The sequence below is a fragment of the Colletotrichum spaethianum genome (assembly GCF_022836535.1).
Source record: "Colletotrichum spaethianum MAFF 239500 DNA, contig10, whole genome shotgun sequence".
NCBI classification, from domain to species: Eukaryota; Fungi; Ascomycota; class Sordariomycetes; order Glomerellales; family Glomerellaceae; genus Colletotrichum; species Colletotrichum spaethianum.
Window position 1 is genome coordinate 824,881 of NW_026054780.1, and position 17,282 is coordinate 842,162.

A 17,282-nucleotide genomic window follows, 5' to 3' on the forward strand; every position below is an offset into this window, starting at 1 on the left:
GTCAAGAGTCGAAATAAGAGAATGAAAGGTTTGCTCAAGGTTCAGATCGCGCAGAACGGAGACCTTAGCCAACCGCGTATCCCTTGCGGTCCAAGGTTCTGTCATTACTCAGAACCGGTGTCCTGAGTGAGATGTAGGCCAACGTTCCGTCTCTGAACAAGACAAGTTGAAGATGCCAAGAGAGAAGGGTGGTGTGAGGATCACGATCGAAGCATAGAAAGATGTGTTATGTGTGTCCGAGCAAGCATGTGCGGACACATCCCTAGCGTCAAACCGTCCCATTGCCGCACGAACGGGCGGTATGGAACGTGTTCGAGGAAAGCGGTGCCGAGACGGATCGGGCATCGAGGGAAATCGAGTGACATCGATTCGAACAAGGTTCATGTGGGCAAGTATCGTCCAGTCCTTTACTAACGCCCCTAAATGCTTTGAAAGGAAATTTATGCTAGACCGGTTCATGCCCGACGGGCCCAGCTCTTCAAGGATCCAATGAACCATGAACGACGGATTGTTGGCTCGTACATAGTAGAGCGAGCTCCAGAACGGGACCTAGCCCTCCACCACATGGCCTAAGCCGGGTGTGGCCCTCTCCCCGTCATGGGCCCCGTCTTGAAACGGAGGCTCGGGCCTCTTTGGAATCGAAGAGGGCTGAGAGCCAGATGATGTGTGAGGGCTCTATGCGTGTACGGATGCTTGGGCGAGCGTCGGTAGCCAGCCCTTAACGCGTGCACCTCAGTGTGCTGGTAATGGGCTGTTAGAAGAGCTCCCCGTTGGGAATGGGGACGACGGACGGCGACGCGGGGTCTGTCCCTGTCCGAAAAGTCTCGGGCACGGAGCACCGCGGGGACCCGCTGCGTCATTGCGCGGGGGCTACCCATGAGTAGCGAGTGGCTGGACGCGGAGGAAGTGTGAGGTGTGGGTCAGACTGGCGAGTACGCATATTTCCAATGTGGCTGTGACATCCGGCGCCACAGCCTCATGTCATCGGCCGACGGGGGGTATCGTTTCTTCCATGTTCTGTGTTCCCACAGTCTTTTTACTCGGGCGTTACATAACTGATCAGGACCAAGGTCAGGCTCTTCTTTTCCGGATCTGCTGCACACTCATCTGTGGTGGCTCTTCCAGTCACCTCTCCGTATCGCGACGCCGCCAGCTGAGCTTCAGACAAGCGGGTGGCTGGTGGGTGGGCGTAATGGTGAGTGGACGCGCAAGCTTCGGCGGGTGAAGCTCCCACTCAATCCGTAGCTCATGGCGAAGTACCTGCTCGAGGGCGCATTGAATCACGGGTGAATAAGCCGTGAGGTTGTTGTCGTCGTCACCATGCAAATCCTCCCCCAACCAGGTCAATGTTTTTGTGCATTGCCTTCGTCCGGCGGTATTGCAGGTAGCCGCCGTGAAATGAGGCGGGCGCCAGTCCTTCTCCATGCCCAGGTCTCATATGATTCCTGCAACGTTGAGGCGCCCCGTATCCTGTTGCCTGGCGGCCCCCGTCTCGTCCCCTTCCACGACTCGGGGCACCCAGGGATCTTCCCACGGCAATGGCGGCGGGCAGCCAGCCCTCTACTGTAGACAATTGCCGCTGGTCGCCCGTCAGTGGCCGTAACGTGAGCTCTATCAGGGAGTGTTGATTGCTGCTGCGGTTCCCTGTCCGCGTAACTCGAGGTGCTTGTGCCGCCCGGCCTGCGTCCAGCGGCCCACTTGGTCGAGTCCTAGCTCGAGGGAAGCTGTCAAGCGGTCGTAGCAGTTCGATGCAAAAGTTGTTGAAACTTGTCCTGCGATGGGTGCGAACAGCGTGTCTCGTTTCGAGTCTCAAAACGCCTTCGTCCAGTCGAGTCACGGTAGCTGCGTCCCGGCTCTAAGTTTCTGAACATTGAATGAAGTCTTGTTCAAAGGAGTAAACATAACCCCCAAGAAAGAGCGCGGAATCAGATACGTACACCATTGTGCCTTTTCCAGCTTACCCGTCTGCACCTCCAATTGGTGGTGGGGGGGAAGGCGCACCGCCACTCGTCCATGTCCATGTCCTGTGTAGGTACTGCGCTGCGTTGCGTTGCGTGGGCCTCTGAATTCCACTGCAATTGCGCTGGGCTTGCTCTTGCCGCCGCCGCCCGCAGCTGGTGCACAGGGTGGTCTTGGCTTGCTTCGCTTTCCAGGTTCCTCTGACTTGCAGCAGGCTCAGACTCTCAGACTCTCACTCTCACCCTCACTCTCTCTTCCTCCCCAAACCAAAGTTGTGCCAATCTTCCTGCAACCCTCCAAAACATTTTGCTTCATTCTTTTTGGCCGCCTGTCGTTGTCAGCTTCCCAAGAGGCCGGGGGAACAGAGACAAGCCACCTGATTAACTCTCCCTCCCAACGGTCCCCGGGACCCTGTTGGTGGCCGTTTTATACCCTTTCGGGCAGCTGATTGCTTGCAATAATCCAGAGGTTTGCTATTAACAGCCCACCCGAATGACGACACCTCCTGGAGCTTCAATCTCACTACCTCGCCCAGCCCGCTTGCCGAACGATCCCAACCCCGCCTGCAGCTCCAACTGCTTCCATTCCCATTTTCCGCAATCCGACGACACTCTGAGCTGCGCATTTTCGTCTTTTTGCTAGCTTGCGACGAGCAAACGGCTCTCCTACGAAGACATCTAATACCCTCCAGTCCGAGACCTCGGGACCCTCGTCGACATGGTTACCCGCAAGCCCGTCTCCGACGATGCCTACGTCGACACCAACGCCGTCCCGCGCGTACAAGACATGCGAAAGGAGCTATGGAGTGCCACCGACTCCCCGTCGACCGACGCAGGGAGTGTTTGGGACGATGCTCCTCAGCAAAAGGGCGCCGCTGCCCTGAACCAGCAAATGACGTCGCAAGATGTCCCCGAATCGCTGAAGCCCGGGGGGGTTGCCACACATGGTCCCCAGATGAGCAACGGTGTTTGGGACGATGTCGAAGGCAGCCGGCCACCAACCGCCGCCGTGCCAACAACCGACCCAGACGGCGTTCCGCTGGTGCTGCGGCCGGGGCCACCGCCTGCACGATCCGATACAAATCCATTCAAGAGGAAGGACGTTCGCGCTGACTCCAACTCAACGTCGCCGCCGGCCAACAGCCCCCCGGCAATGCCCCCGCTGCAACCTTTGTCGCAGATGAGCACCGGCGAGATGAGCAATAACCCGTGGCAACCAGCTCTCGACCAGCATGCCCAAAAAGCCGCCGTCGTCAGCGCGCAGCAGTCTCTGCGCACACAGGACAGCGGAGAATCGGAACGCAATGCCTGGGCTACTTCTCAAGACCCGAAGCTGCCCGCAATATCAACATCCCCGGCGTTGTTGTCTCTGCCCTCGGAGCCTGCCTCGCCGGCGTGGGACGAGCTGCCAGAGAACCAGACGAAGAAGCCGGCAGAGTCACCGCAACCGATCAACAACGATGTTGCCCAAGACCAGCATGCATGGGATGACCTTGGCTCACAGAACAAGGGCAAAGGAAAAGCTTCCGCCCCCGTCGTACCCCCTCCCACCGTCGAGGACGCTCCCATGGACGATTGGAACCTCATTGATGTTGAACCGCCTGCTGGCCCGCCGCCGGGCAGGTCGCAGGTAACTGAGCAGAGCAATGAGGCGTCTCAGCAGTTTACAGATGAAAAGGCACCTCCAGCCTTACCACCACGAAATGACGAAGAACTCCCGCCCCGACAGCCACCACGCCCCGTCGACGGCAAGTCCGAGACCTACCAGATCAAGAACATCGCCTGGTACGATCACAGCGCTGAGAAGAACCCGCGGGTCTCGCCCATCCTCGTGCAGAACGCCAACGGGCCGTGTCCGCTGCTAGCCCTGGTCAACGCGCTTACGCTGACGACCCCGCCATCTCTATCAGATACGGCACTTGTTCAGGTCCTCCGCTCTCGGGAACAGATCAGCCTTGGGTATTTGCTGGACGCCGTTGTCGATGAGCTTATGAGGAGAACGCAAGAGTCATTACCCGACGTTTCTTTGCTTTACGAATTCCTGAAGGGGCTCCATACGGGCATGAACGTCAATCCGCGCTTCGTCCCGACTCCTGAGATTGTCAAGGCCTTCAAGCGCACTTCACTAACCCACCTGCATCCAACTGAGCGCGACGACTTGATCCCTGGAACTTTTGAAGATACAAAGGAGATGGCACTATACGCTGCTTTCGCCATCCCGCTGATCCACGGATGGCTGCCATCCAAGGTTGACCCGGCTTATGCTGCTTTCGAACGCCAGGCTGCCTCGTTTGAAGATGTGCAGACGCTCCTCTTTCGGGACGAGGAGCTCCAGGAGAAGTTGGGCACGCTGACGGAGGAAGAAGAGGAGATATACTCAGACATTCAGGCGATAAAAGCGTTCCTAGAAACTTCTGCGACGCAGCTGACGCCATCGGGCCTCGAAGTCATCACGAAAGCCATGAAGCCTGGGTCCTTTGCCATTCTTTTCCGGAACGACCACTTTTCCACTCTCTACCGGCACCCTTCAACACATCAACTGCTTGTGCTCGTCACCGATGCGGGCTATGCTACCCACGACGAAGTTGTCTGGGAATCGCTGGCTGACGTGAATGGCGAGCGTACCGAATACTACTCTGGCGATTTTCGCATTGTGGGCGGCGAGGGCGAGCCTTCGCAAGGCAGCTCCCGGGGGCAGCCGAGTGTACGCAACAATGCCGCCAGCCGACCCAGAATCGACACCGGGAATGAAAACGGAGGAAACTGGACGACTGTGCAAGGCCGCGGCCGTCAGAGGAACCTTGAGGCGCCGTCACAGCGAGATGAAACACCACTATCGCCCAACCACGAACAGGAGGATCGGGATCTGGCGCTTGCTCTTCAGCTACAGGAGGAGGAAGAACAGCGCCATAGAGCGGAACAGTCTGCTCGTCGACGGGAGAGCATGCTTAGCGAACAGTACATTGAGCAGCAGGCCCGTTTGCAGCAAGGGCCCACGACCAGACGTTCTGCCAACAGGCAGGCTGTACGAGCGGGCGCTGCACGAAGCAATAGCAATGCCAACTCGACAGCCTCTCAAGGCAGCCGGCGCAATTCTAACAGCAACACCACTGTTCCGCCGTCCTCAGGCCGCCAGCCGGGTCAACCACCTCAGTTGGTGCGGCCACTTGTGCCGCCGATCGTCCCTGCACGCCGACAAGGTGTGAACCGGCCAGCCGACGAAGGGTTGGACGATGCCCCTCCCACTTACGAGCAGGCGCAGGCGGCAGCGAAGTACGAACCGCCTCCTGGGCATCCTCATCATCACGCAAGTAGCCCAACTGTCGGGCGGCACGGTAATGGCGCCGCCGGGCCATCATTCCCGCTTTCGCCTTCTCGACCGATGGTGGGCGGTGGTCGAGGCCGGGTAATGGGGCCTGGCGGAGCGGTTGGAAGCTCGCAAGGGGGAGGGAAAGGGATTGCATCGTCATGTGAAGACAGCAAGAAAGAAGAGCTTCGGCGCTTTCATAAAAGGGCGTTTTTGTGACACTGGTTTTTCGTGCGGCATGGATATTCTGCGCCTCTTAGCGAAGCGAAACAGAGCTGCAAGTCAAATTTCTATTTTCCTGTACAAACATCTTCTTTCAGCGGATGGCGTTGGAATCATGGCTTAGGATTAATAGTGATGAATCAAAGAGCTTATGAAGATGGAAATGCCGTTTCCCCGGACCGTGACCAGGAGGCGAGTAGGTTTGCGCATCGCCAATCAGAGCTGTAATGGATCTGCAAGGGGGAGCTACAGAGGAGCACATGGGGAACCCTCCCGATTCGCAGGGTATCTAGCTTAGGAACCCCGCCGCCAGCATGCCCAGAGGGGAAAAGCGGTGTGTCAGGAGCATGGGCGGCCCTGCAGGGGTTCAACGCGTCGTCGTCCCAGTTCCCGCCCCGGAGCTACCGTACTTTGATGTCATTGACTCGCATTGCATGTGTCGCGGTGGGGGGACACGGAGCTCGAGGGACATCACGCAAACAGAGAACTGTGCCAGGACGACTCGAACTGGACTCTTATTGATTATCCAACCCCACACGGTCTCATTGCTCGGTATTCAACATTCAATCGTCTCGACGAATCGACCACCATGTCTCTGATCGAGGGGTGGTTCCCGCCGACGCGGGAAAATTGGGAGACCATCACGACCGTGTGGCAGCTCTCCTGGCCCGTGGTACGTCGGCCATGCCCCTCTCTTCCTGCTGGTTTTCCGGTTCGCATCGTCTCCCTGAACCGCTGCTAACATGCATGTTTCGATCGACAGTTCGGCTCACTGCAGTATGTCGTGAGCTGGTACGGCATGGGCAAGACCTCGGTCCAGAGCCGCCTCAACGTCCCCGGCCGCGTCGCGTGGTTCTTGATGGAGATCCCTGGCGTCATGACGCTGCTGTACATGATGAACACCTTGCCCGGGCAGGTCGGGATCCATGACCTGCCGTGGCAGAACAAAGTGCTTGCTGGGTTATTCGTACGAACTCCCTTCTCTAATCCCCTTGGGCCTGATTCACGGCTAACAGCGAGTCATCACAGACGATCCACTACGCCTACCGCGCCGTCATCTTCCCCATCATCCAGCCTTCCATGTCGCCCATCCACATCCTCGTCGCCCTCTCCGCGCTGTCCTTCCAGCTCATGAACGGCACCTGCCTGGGCAGCTACCTCGCCGCCTACGGCCCCACCACCCAGTCCCAATGGGACAAGGCCCTCGGCTTCGGCGGCGTGGCGCAGTTCGTCGCCGGCATCGCCATCTTCTACGTCGGCCTCGCCGGCAACTACTTCCACGACGAGGAGCTCCGGGAGATCCGCCGGGCGGAGCAGCGGCGCCAGGAAAAGGTCGCGAGGCAGCAGAAGCGGGACGGCGCCGCCAAGGTCAGCGTAGACAAGCACTACCGCATCCCCGAGGCGATGCTGTTCCGGTACATGCTGTTCCCGCACTACTTTTGCGAGTGGGTCGAGTGGTTCGGGTTCTGGATGGCGAGCGGGTGGAGCGTTCCCGGGCGGGCGTTCTTCCTGAACGAGATCTTTGTCATGTTCCCGAGGGCGCGGAGTGGCAGGCGGTGGTATGTGGAGCAGTTTGGGGAGGAGAAGGTGAGGAGGAAGTGGACCATCATCCCGGGGGTTTACTGAGGGCGGTGGGTAAACGGGATAGAGGAATTACAGAGTCAGAGTGCACTGTGAGGTGTGTAGAAACTCTGAAAGCATTACTCGCATCCGATATTCTGTTCGTCAATTTGCACCACGTTCATGAGGCCGCTAGATTTCCCAATGGGGATCCAACCGCGCGCTCGTTGTAGGCTCCGCTCTATTAGTGAGCTGGTTGTGAACTTGTGTCTAAGCCTCGAGTCCTTGTTAGACAGCCTTGCACAGCGTAACTCACCACGTAACGCCGCATGAGGGCATGACTCAGAACGCTTCTTATTCAAGACATACAGAATGTACCCGTGGCAACACCTCTCGGAATCGATATCTCGGAATCGATATCCTGATTCCACTTCTTGAACAAATCATCCAAGCCGTTATTGACAAGTTCTTGAGGCAGCACCAAATAACAGTGCCCATTGAGACCGGCAACGATACATGATGCTCTTGAGAACACTTCGAGTAAAAGTTAGAGAGTCAGGCAGTTCATATGCTACTTCTCTACATCCTATATACTTGCGCTGGTTCAAATGACGGCGTCTGCGAAGTTTCTGTATTGGCCAACTTGAAAGCCACTCCTCGGACAGCTTCAGAAACCACGGTTTGGAATCTATTTCAGAACCCGAATGATGCAAATATCATGAGAAGAACTCTATCTCGTTTCTCGATGAGATTTCGAGTCGGATCACTGTAAAGCAAGCCCTTTGTGAGCGGTCGAAGGTCCAGAATTCGCATCCTTTGGTAAAAATGGAGAGACAAAGCGTCAAGAGTGTTTGGTGATTTCTACACTTCCAACAAGGCAACATTTAAAATAGGTTTCCCAATTATGACCGTTATTTCCAGATACCGGCTTGGTGGTATACCAGCAGATGAACTCGATTGTTTTCAGCCTAGGTGAAGATACGACGAAGCAGTTGAGGTCCTCATGAGTCTTTGCGATCCCAAGGGTAAAGGTCCATAAACACATCATTTCGAGGTTCTTCAGCTTCGTTGAACGTCGCAGAGTTGCTTTGGAACCTGGAGTATCATGTCCCAGATAACCCACAGCGCAGGTGTCGAGGGTGTCTGCAAGGTGACCAAAACCCTGTGCAGGGACATCATTGAAGCTGTTGAAACTAATACGAACCACACTTGTGATATGATGTACGCTATCAACAGCCATCTTTGGAGCTTTGCTCGACCTGGCAGGAAAAGAAACTGCGATGAAAGAAAGGCGAATTATCCTCGCAATAGACCCAAGAAGCAGGCGCAAGTGACTACATAAAACCAAAAATAACCTGATAGACATAGTCAACCAAGAACCTAGATCTTAACTATAGATAGCGCAGGAGGAGTAAAGACGAACGCAAGAGAACCATTCCATAGCATGCGCCTGAAGAGTTTCATCGTTGTGTATAATACTTCGGACGCTGGAAGAAGGGACGTAGTCAGCCTGAATATAAAGTAAAGCACCTTCTCTAAGCGCTCCACTACTCTTCAAAGTGAATTTAATTGCCTTCAGCCTCACTTTGAACGCGGTGCTGCTCTTCAGAATGTCAACTACTGGCCATGAGGGCCTTGCTGAACTTTATGAGCTTCTAGATTGAAGCTAATCAACTCCTTAGCAAGTTAGTGGCGAACTCCATGAAAGCCGCACTGCCCCCGGCCCTCCGTTCTTCCTTTGGACAACAAAACAAGGCGTCTTCCCCCGTGGTCCCTCTGTGTGGACGAGAAAATTTATGTGACTCTGCGGAGCAGAACATCAACTCAGCTGGGACGTCATCCAGTTTCATGACCAGCATTGAAGGGCAATACTGTAGGGCGGACAATCCCATGTTCTACAAACTCTAAACTAGTCATGCGTGGCCGCACGCAGTTTTGCACCGGCCCTATGGGATGGATAATAAAAAGGTTACCTTTGTCACCGATCGGACCGCGCTTGATTGCCCCTCATTTTGGATTGTCTTTACTCCAAGCTCAGTTAAAATGCAAATGACCTATCCTGATATCGTCCGCCAGCTCTACGATCTCGAGCAACTTGCTGAGCCGCCGTCCCAAGGGGAGCGCGGCGGCTGTATGTCGAGCTATGACCGGCGGTCTCGCTATGATCCCAAAGAAGACAAGTACATTGACTGGGATGCCAACGATGACGGCAATGGCATCATTCGCGAAGAAGGCCAGTGGGTCGTCGCCTTTGAGCAATATGGACCCGGTGTCATTTGGCGCACCTGGTCTGCTATGCCCGATGTTGGTCGTATTCAGATTTTTATTGACGATGAACATAACGGCAAGCCTGCCATCGACATGCCGTTTCGGGACTTTTTCGATCGCTTCCAAAACATGCCGCACAATTTTCCCTCAATCGCCCCAACTCTATCGCGCGGTCGCAATAGTTTTATTCCCATTCCATATAACAAGTACGCAAAGATCCGTTTTGGACCGGGTTGGGGAGCCTACTATCATTTCACGTACACTTCATTCCCAAAACATACAAAACTGCCGTACTTCGACGGTACCTTTGATCGAGAAGCATGTCTGGCACTGGCCGCGGCCGACCGTGAGCTGAGTCGGCGTGGCTGGTCTGCGCTCCCTCGGTCGAAAGGTGACACGCTGGAAACATTTACGATCACTATACCTCCTGGAAAAACCCACAACGTACGAGAGCTTAAGGGCAATCGAGCCATCACCGGACTGCGCATTGTGCCCTTGGATCTTCCTCAGGATCCCGAACATACAGCCCAAGTCCTACGAGAACTTGTCTTCCAGATTACTTGGGACCATGACAAGTCACCAAGCGTTTGGGCTCCTCTTGGAGACTTTTTCGGCAGCGTCCCCGGAATACAAACATATCGATCCCTCCCTCAAGGATCGACAGATGGCGGTGGCTTCTACAGCCACTGGTTTATGCCATTTTCCGACCGCGCCGTGCTCAAGGTGAACAATGACGGCAGCAAGGAGCAGAAGCTCTTGTTCACCATCTGCCATCGTCCGCTTGAGAAGTCAGCCAAGGAAATGTTGCGGTTTCATGCAAAATGGCACCGGGACGCATTCCTCGAAAAGCCTATCAAAGAAGGTCGAGAAATTGATTGGCCCCTTTTGATGTTGGACAATGGGCCAGGTCGGTTCTGTGGTGTACAGATGCACATCTGGAACCACTGGAAAGATCCCAAGGTCCCAGCAAACGACTGGTGGTATGGCGTCGGGGGCGAGAAATCCATTGATTGGTGGTGGGGAGAAGGGGACGAGAAGTTCTTTGTGGACGGTGAAAAGTTTCCATCAACATTCGGCACAGGCTCAGAAGATTACGTTGGCTACGCATGGGCAGCGGAACCGCCATTTCCCATGTTCGAAAGTGCCTATGCTTGCCAGCCTTTTATTGAGTTGGATGCTAACGGCCATACATCGGTTTGCCGCTTCCATGTGTGTGATAATGTACCTTTTCACAAGAGCTTCGAGGCGTACATCGAAAAGTACAAGCCCAACGACTGGGGTCACGGTAACAAATGTCTATACGATGTGGTCGCATACTGGTATCAGAGAGCTGGAGGTTACGATGCGTACGAACGCGTTCCGATCAAGGAACGGTACTTGGAGCAGAAGAGCCACGCCGACGAGGGAGTAGAGAATGCTGGGGAGGAGTTGTAAAAGAGTCAAATTTCGCTCAGTGACCACGCGACGAAGGATGGACTTTGAGGCGCTCGGCTATTGTACCTCAAAATTGTTCTCGATCGCAGTAATTCCTAAGTTAGCATTCTTAAGATTTTGGAGTGAACGGGGAATATAAAGAACCCCGGAATGGAGAGCGAGAGCGAGGACGAACGACGACCAGGGAACTCTAACAAGCCATTGATACGCGTAAGGGTCACAGGCATGTGCCAGTCTTTTAAGGTGCTGTAGTGGATGAAGTTCAGTAACAGTGTCGAACCATTGGAGGGCAGCCTTTCTCCCTCGCGCAGAGTTCAAGGAGCAGAATTGAACCATAGAAGGCTACATTGCAGTCAACTCAAACTTTACTCTCAAATTATTACCGGTTAGGCAGCTGTTGAGATGGAACCAGACCAGTGCAGATAATGGCATATATCCATACGGAATACCACCATACTTGCATCATGAGCAGGTCGGTAAATGAAGTCAGGCTGTCAGGGGTTAGCCTGTTCACGGAGCCAAAGATCGTCCAAGTCGTCCGATGGAAGCCCTATGTGACACTACAATGTGAGCTGACGAATATCCGCGCGTATGGAACTTTCAGAAGCTTAGAAAGCCTCACGAAGGAAACAACGGGCGATTCAGTTTGGTTGGAGAAAGAAAGTTTGCAAGGAAAGCCTTTCAATTCGGATGCGGGGATGGATCTTTTAGTCGATATCATAACATGACAAGTGGCGATCGGTAGAGGGTTGAGTGTGAGTCGTCCGGATTGGTCTGCCCAACCGAGTGTACGAAGATCAAGCGTTTCATTCATAAAGTTAGTACGGTCTCTTGAGACGAACTTCAATCTGTTCACTATCCTCAAAGAGATCAATGCACATCAGCATCTCTCACAATCCTGCCACGATGCTCAAACCCCTCACCACAAGTCCATCTACCCTAGACTAAGATTTAAACAAAACCTGAGGCACAAAAAGCAGTTTATTATGGGAAGTTACGATGCTTAAATGATGACTTCCGTTGTATACTATAAAGCACGTGAGTTAGCAGTTTCTGTTCGACAGTGCGCATGCTTTCTTACTCGGCAACTCTTCTGACAAACAAACATGATTTCGAGGAAGGGCATCCCGATGCAACTAAAAGAGACACGCATCCTGTATTTTTGTTGCCTGACCTGCGTCGTTATCTTGGTGGGGATTTTCAGCTATGACTTGTGGCCGCACTTCGAGATTCGCCCTCCCTCTCTATTTGGCAACTACACCGGCAAGACACATGCCGATACGAACGACTTAATCAATCACGCAAATAAGCCAACAAACGATGGAGTCTCGCAGTCGGTGGATTTTAGCGGACTTAAGTACATCATTGTCTTGCCAACCTACGTAAGCTTCCGTTGCCCAACTCTTCATCATGCGTCAACTACTGACAATGCCTAGAGAAAACACATGCAGCTCGCCATTGATTTCCTTCAGTCTTTTATGTGCCTCTGCACTGACTACACCGAAATCGACATCCATGTGATTGTGTCGGATTCCGGTGAAGCTGATATGTTCAATAATATGTTGAACGGCCTGGAGGCCTGTGGAGAGAAATTTGGCATCTTCCCTGTACCGCCGAAGAACTTCAACGGACCGAAGCCGAATATCAAAATCGTCAATCTATTCGACATACTCCCACCAGTGTTCCACTCGTTGATAAGTGATGGCATCACGAAGGAAGATACATCAGCGCTGCTTAGAGAACGTGGAAAGTACGAATACCAAACGATTAAAAAGTTGGCAGCAGCCCTGACGCTGGATTACGACTACGGACTATGGTTGGATTCGGAGTCCATCGCTGTGCAGCCGTTCAGCATGCGCCAAACATTCAACACCTACGTCAAAGCCCCAACAGTGTGGAGATCAAGCCACACAAACCATGACATGATGCGCGATACAATGAGGGCTTCGGCAGGTGTACTCAATCGGCCGATTGATTCATTTGGTCCGAAATTTTGGAACTTGGAGAGTCAAGAGTGGGTATTTGAGAAGGCTGTTCTCGACGATCTCGTCCAGTATGTCGAAATGGTTCACAACCAGGACTTTTGGACAGCATGGGCCACGCACGGCGCGCCGTTTGAGATCACGCTTTACAACATGCACATCCAATCAAGGAAGCTGGAGACTACCAACCCCATGTTTACAAAGTACCGCATTATGGAGACGGAGCTGGAAATGGAGAAGTACGGCGTGTGTAAGTGCATCACTTCTAACGTAGCCATAACTAGGTCCACCAACCCACTGACTCTAATAGCATCGGCGAGTACACAGCATATCAGAGATGCTTTGTCGAACAGTGGGCTACTAGAAAGAAGTTGGCGACTTTTCAAGGTTCCAGGGGTAGCACCGAAGATCTCGAAATTGTTACAAGATTACGGTCTACAGCTTTTCCGGTTGGACGAAATCGACGCCGCGGCACCAGAGGTCATTGATCGTTTTCTCTTGGATACCCCTATAAATCTTCTCTGCTCAGCTGCACCCCCTTTACATAGCTGGTGGGTAGATAGAAGCAAGACCATTGGCTAGAGACCCTTATATGCATCAGGCACCCTACGGAACCATCGTCTTAATCAGGTAGGTTCAATATTTGTTCGAGGGGGTCTTGTTTCCTTGCTGCAATAAGAGTATACAATATTATTTAGTGGAATAGACAATCAACATAAGTCAGCATTCATAGAGACCACGATCTCAAAGCGAAACGTATTTTATTGAGTGCTCTTTATTTATTAGGACTTCGAACGTCATGAAGTCGAGATAAGGGCTACATTTAGTTTATGTTGATATCGTTATGTTGGTACTACTGCGAAAGAGCAGAGGAACCTAAACTTTCAGCTAGGGCTTTGCACTCCAGTGATATGCTGGATACGTGGCCGATTGTACTGTTTCCCAAAGATGTAGCACCGGTCACGTATAAAACCTTACGGGCGTCATGTAGTCCTTGGGCGACCGAGGACGCAGATCCTAGCAGAGGCGACGAGGCGACGACGAACTTGCCCCCGCGAACCAAATCGACTCCAATAACCTCGTGAGGGCCATTTGTGGCAACGTACGCCTGCTTGCCGTCGTCTGACAGGGCAAAGTCATCGCCGAAGGTAATGTTGGAGGCAAGTGTTTCCACAGGACCAATCGTCACTCCGCTTGCGAGAGAAATTGGTACTCTGGCAAAGATACCCTGATCCAAGCTTACGAAATAGAGGTCGTTGTTGTGGATCCGAATCCCATTCACGCCGATCCCTAAGCCCGTAGCTAACGAAGCCATCTCCGGCTCTTTGATGACCGTTTCGTACTCTCCCGTGTCAACATCTAGACGGATAATTGTGCCTCGAGAAGAATCTGAAATGAGAAGATTCTTGGTGTCGTTTCTGGAGAGACGGGTCATGCCATTGAGCTGCAGAGCCGATGGGACTTGTGCAACCAAAGAGACTGAAGCCGGTTGAAGGATGGTACTGTTCCAAGAAACTTGGAAGTCGCGAAGGTCAACTCTCCACACTCCGTTCGAATTTTCAGTCGATGTCAAGTTGGAACCGATGACGTAAAAGATATCCTTCTCAAGCTCAGTGATTCCGAGGAGCCCAGTCACAACGGGAACTTGGGCAACCGGGATTGGTGGATGTTCGCCCCGGGACGACAGCCCGAACAGCGTTGACGAAGCGACAGACGTGACTAGAATGTTGCCATTTCTCTGAACTGCGATATTCTCCAGCGACTGGGTCCCTGGAACGAGTTCCAAGGTGGTGACGTTGGTACCATTCTGCCAGTTGTAGTGGCTCGTCGGGATTGACAGGACCGAGGGCAAGCAAGAAAGAGCTAACAACCCCAGTAATTGAGGACTGGGCATTTCAAACATCTAGTTATCGCTTGTAACGAAAGTTGGAGATAGAGCATGGTGGGATAGTGAAACTTTAGAAGTCTCGCAACGAGGAAGAGCTACTTTTCAAGATTTGCGAACCTAGGAAATACAGCGCTTAAATCCGAAATGTCAGCTTGAGGTCTTCACGATTCATTGCAAAGTAGCATAGTGGGTAGTTGGGCCCACCGTAAAAGAGTGGCAAGACAGTTAACGCAAGCTCCAAGAATGGAATGCTTGCTTACTATGGAGTCATTACGGCACTTGTTTTGCGTCACCAAAGAATAACGTATTTTGGCATGTGCAGATTTAACAGCAAAAACTGAATGTAAGTTTTTCGTGGTTCTCTGTCACCCCCTCTTTCTTTCTCCGGGTTTCATGATATTCAATGAGACCAAGTCAAGTGAAAGATCAAAGCACTGTTTGGGCTGTTCAAGACGCCCAAGACAAGGGAAATAGGGATGATGGGAAACTTGGTAGAAGAGACGAAAGAGATGACTCTCCGTACTCAAACCAGATCATTGAATATCATCTTTGAGCTGTAGTCTACACAAAAGCAATATTATTGGACGAGATAGATGTTTCACACTGCGCGTATGTTGGATTACGAGAACTGGGATGAGTGCCCGGTTTCATACGTATAGTATGTAACGAAACTGGACACTAAAAGTACTTCACAGTGGACAATAGCCCGTATGACGGATAGACATAAACACAAGTCCGAGACTCAAATAACGAGTATTGGACAGGAATGTGCGGATTCTTGCCCACGCTTCTAATCTGCGTACCGCGGAGCCCGCTCTCTAACACTGGCGAGTGGGCCAACGGAAGCGATTCGGCAAACATCTACGTTCTACTACGATGTATGCAGTAACACCCAACTGCGACTCATGCGGTGCCAACGGACACTTACCGATTTGTGTAACGTCTTTATTTTTCGACCTCAATTGCTTGAATCCAGACGCCCGGAGGAACAATCTTAACTCCGGCCAACTGGAGGTTGTGTACAGTTTGATCATATGTTGGTAGGTTTTGAGACAGGTATCTAATGAAATAGTGGGACGAAGATCATCAGATCCACTTTCGGTATGTCAGCCGGTCGCAGGTAATTGATTATCGCCGGAACTGCTTCGATGGCTGCTGGATCGTAGCAATACGTCATACGCGACACATTCACCAAGTCGACTTATATGCCCCGAGTGCAACCCCCAAAGGCTCGGCATCATCGCAACCTCACAAATCTTCACAGCACCCGTAAATTATTCAAACAAATGCAACCGACACAATGGTCAAGACATTCTCCTTCCAAGATATCCAAGTCAACTCGCCCGGCTTCGGTGCAATGGGCCTGAGCTTTGGTCTGGGGAGCAACCTTACCTTGGAGGAGGCCGAACCCGTGCTTCTAAAGGCCATCGAGCTTGGATGCACTTTTTGGGATACAGCAGTAGGTCACCAAATTGCTGATGGTTCTTTTGAATAATTCATGCTGTTCCTTCCGCTTGGTTAGCTGAGAAATGCTGACGAACTCATAACCAGGTAGTCTACCAGGCTGGTGTCAATGAAAAGCTCTTGGGCGACTTTATCAGAAAGCACAACGTCCGCGACAAAGTTTTCAGTACGCATTGGTGGTCTCTTTTAGTATGTTAATCCGTTTGACTGACACGACTTCACATAGTCGCGTCCAAATGTGGGTTCGCTGTTTTTGAAGAAGGCATGACTGTCACCAACTCTGCTTCCCACATCAAGAAATACATCGAGGGGACGATCGAGAGACTCGGATTCACTCCTGATCTCTACTACCTCCATCGAATCGACCCTAGTAAGTCGCTCAGCTTCCATCAAAAGACTTAACCCCTGCTGATACTGCTATCAGAGACGCCGCTCGAGGAGTCGATCCCAGCCCTTGATGAGATTCGCAAGGCTGGAAAGACCAAGTATATTGGCCTTTCCGAGTGTTCAGCTGACACTTTGCGCAAAGCAAACTCAAGTAAGTCTCCTCGCCAAATCAGCCAAACTTACACTAACAAACCTCAGTTGCCAAGATCGATGCCGTTCAGGCAGAGTACTCGGCTTTTGAGACCATCCACGAGACCGACGGGCTGATCGAGACTGCCAGAGAGCTTGGCGTGGCATACGTCGCCTACAGCCCGTTGGGCCACGGCTGGCTCGTCGACGATTTCCAGTACAAGAGCCCCGACGACTTCGCCCCTACCGATTTCCGACGTGGAAGTAAGTCATCGTCCAAACCCTGCATAACCAACATCGGAGAGGTTTACTGACGCGCGTTTCGCAAAAAAAAGGCCCCAAGTTCCAAGGCGAGAACTTTTACAAGAACAAGGCTATCGTCGACGAGATCAAGAAGCTCGCCGTTCGCAAGGGATGCTCTCTGCCGCAGATTGCTCTCGCTTGGGTCGCTGCCCAGAACATGATTCCTATTCCGGGAACGACCAAGGCCAAGAGGCTGGAAGAGAACTGGGCGTCGAGAGACGTCGAGCTGACCGAGGAGGAGAAGAAAGAGATGCGGAGGATCATTGATGCGGCCAAGCCGCACGGGAACAGATACAACGAAACCGCGCAGGCCATGGTGGGACACTAAGTGACTATAGAACACCAGTTTCTAAAAGCGAATATGATGAGCATTCAAGATG

The 17,282-nt window shown here is 52.6% G+C and overlaps 6 protein-coding genes across 6 annotated transcripts; 5 read left to right on the top strand and 1 right to left on the bottom strand.

The window, feature by feature from the left end:
- Nucleotides 1-2,676: 2,676 nt before the first annotated feature.
- ColSpa_04777 (uncharacterized protein) lies at nucleotides 2,677-5,368 on the top strand (the record flags this gene model as incomplete). Its single annotated transcript, XM_049270989.1, has 2 exons — nucleotides 2,677-5,183; nucleotides 5,233-5,368. The coding sequence occupies 2 exons, from the start codon at nucleotides 2,677-2,679 to the stop codon at nucleotides 5,366-5,368; spliced, it is 2,643 nt and encodes an 880-aa protein (XP_049126946.1).
- A 708-nt stretch (nucleotides 5,369-6,076) lies between these two features.
- Nucleotides 6,077-7,113, top strand: ColSpa_04778 (uncharacterized protein; the record flags this gene model as incomplete). The annotated part of the gene is made up of 3 exons (XM_049270990.1): nucleotides 6,077-6,160; nucleotides 6,251-6,454; nucleotides 6,517-7,113. The coding sequence occupies 3 exons, from the start codon at nucleotides 6,077-6,079 to the stop codon at nucleotides 7,111-7,113; spliced, it is 885 nt and encodes a 294-aa protein (XP_049126947.1).
- A 1,977-nt stretch (nucleotides 7,114-9,090) lies between these two features.
- ColSpa_04779 (uncharacterized protein) lies at nucleotides 9,091-10,749 on the top strand (the record flags this gene model as incomplete). Its single annotated transcript, XM_049270991.1, has 1 exon — nucleotides 9,091-10,749. One exon carries the CDS (start codon nucleotides 9,091-9,093, stop codon nucleotides 10,747-10,749), a length of 1,659 nt encoding a protein of 552 aa, XP_049126948.1.
- A 1,445-nt stretch (nucleotides 10,750-12,194) lies between these two features.
- ColSpa_04780 (uncharacterized protein) lies at nucleotides 12,195-13,032 on the top strand (the record flags this gene model as incomplete). The annotated part of the gene is made up of 2 exons (XM_049270992.1): nucleotides 12,195-12,981; nucleotides 13,016-13,032. 2 exons carry the CDS (start codon nucleotides 12,195-12,197, stop codon nucleotides 13,030-13,032), a joined length of 804 nt encoding a protein of 267 aa, XP_049126949.1.
- A 552-nt stretch (nucleotides 13,033-13,584) lies between these two features.
- ColSpa_04781 (uncharacterized protein) lies at nucleotides 13,585-14,625 on the bottom strand (the record flags this gene model as incomplete). Its single annotated transcript, XM_049270993.1, has 1 exon — nucleotides 13,585-14,625. The coding sequence occupies one exon, from the start codon at nucleotides 14,623-14,625 to the stop codon at nucleotides 13,585-13,587; it is 1,041 nt and encodes a 346-aa protein (XP_049126950.1).
- A 1,294-nt stretch (nucleotides 14,626-15,919) lies between these two features.
- ColSpa_04782 (aldo-keto reductase yakc [NADP(+)]) lies at nucleotides 15,920-17,230 on the top strand (the record flags this gene model as incomplete). Its single annotated transcript, XM_049270994.1, has 6 exons — nucleotides 15,920-16,078; nucleotides 16,171-16,249; nucleotides 16,310-16,453; nucleotides 16,508-16,621; nucleotides 16,669-16,863; nucleotides 16,935-17,230. 6 exons carry the CDS (start codon nucleotides 15,920-15,922, stop codon nucleotides 17,228-17,230), a joined length of 987 nt encoding a protein of 328 aa, XP_049126951.1.
- Nucleotides 17,231-17,282: the final 52 nt, after the last annotated feature.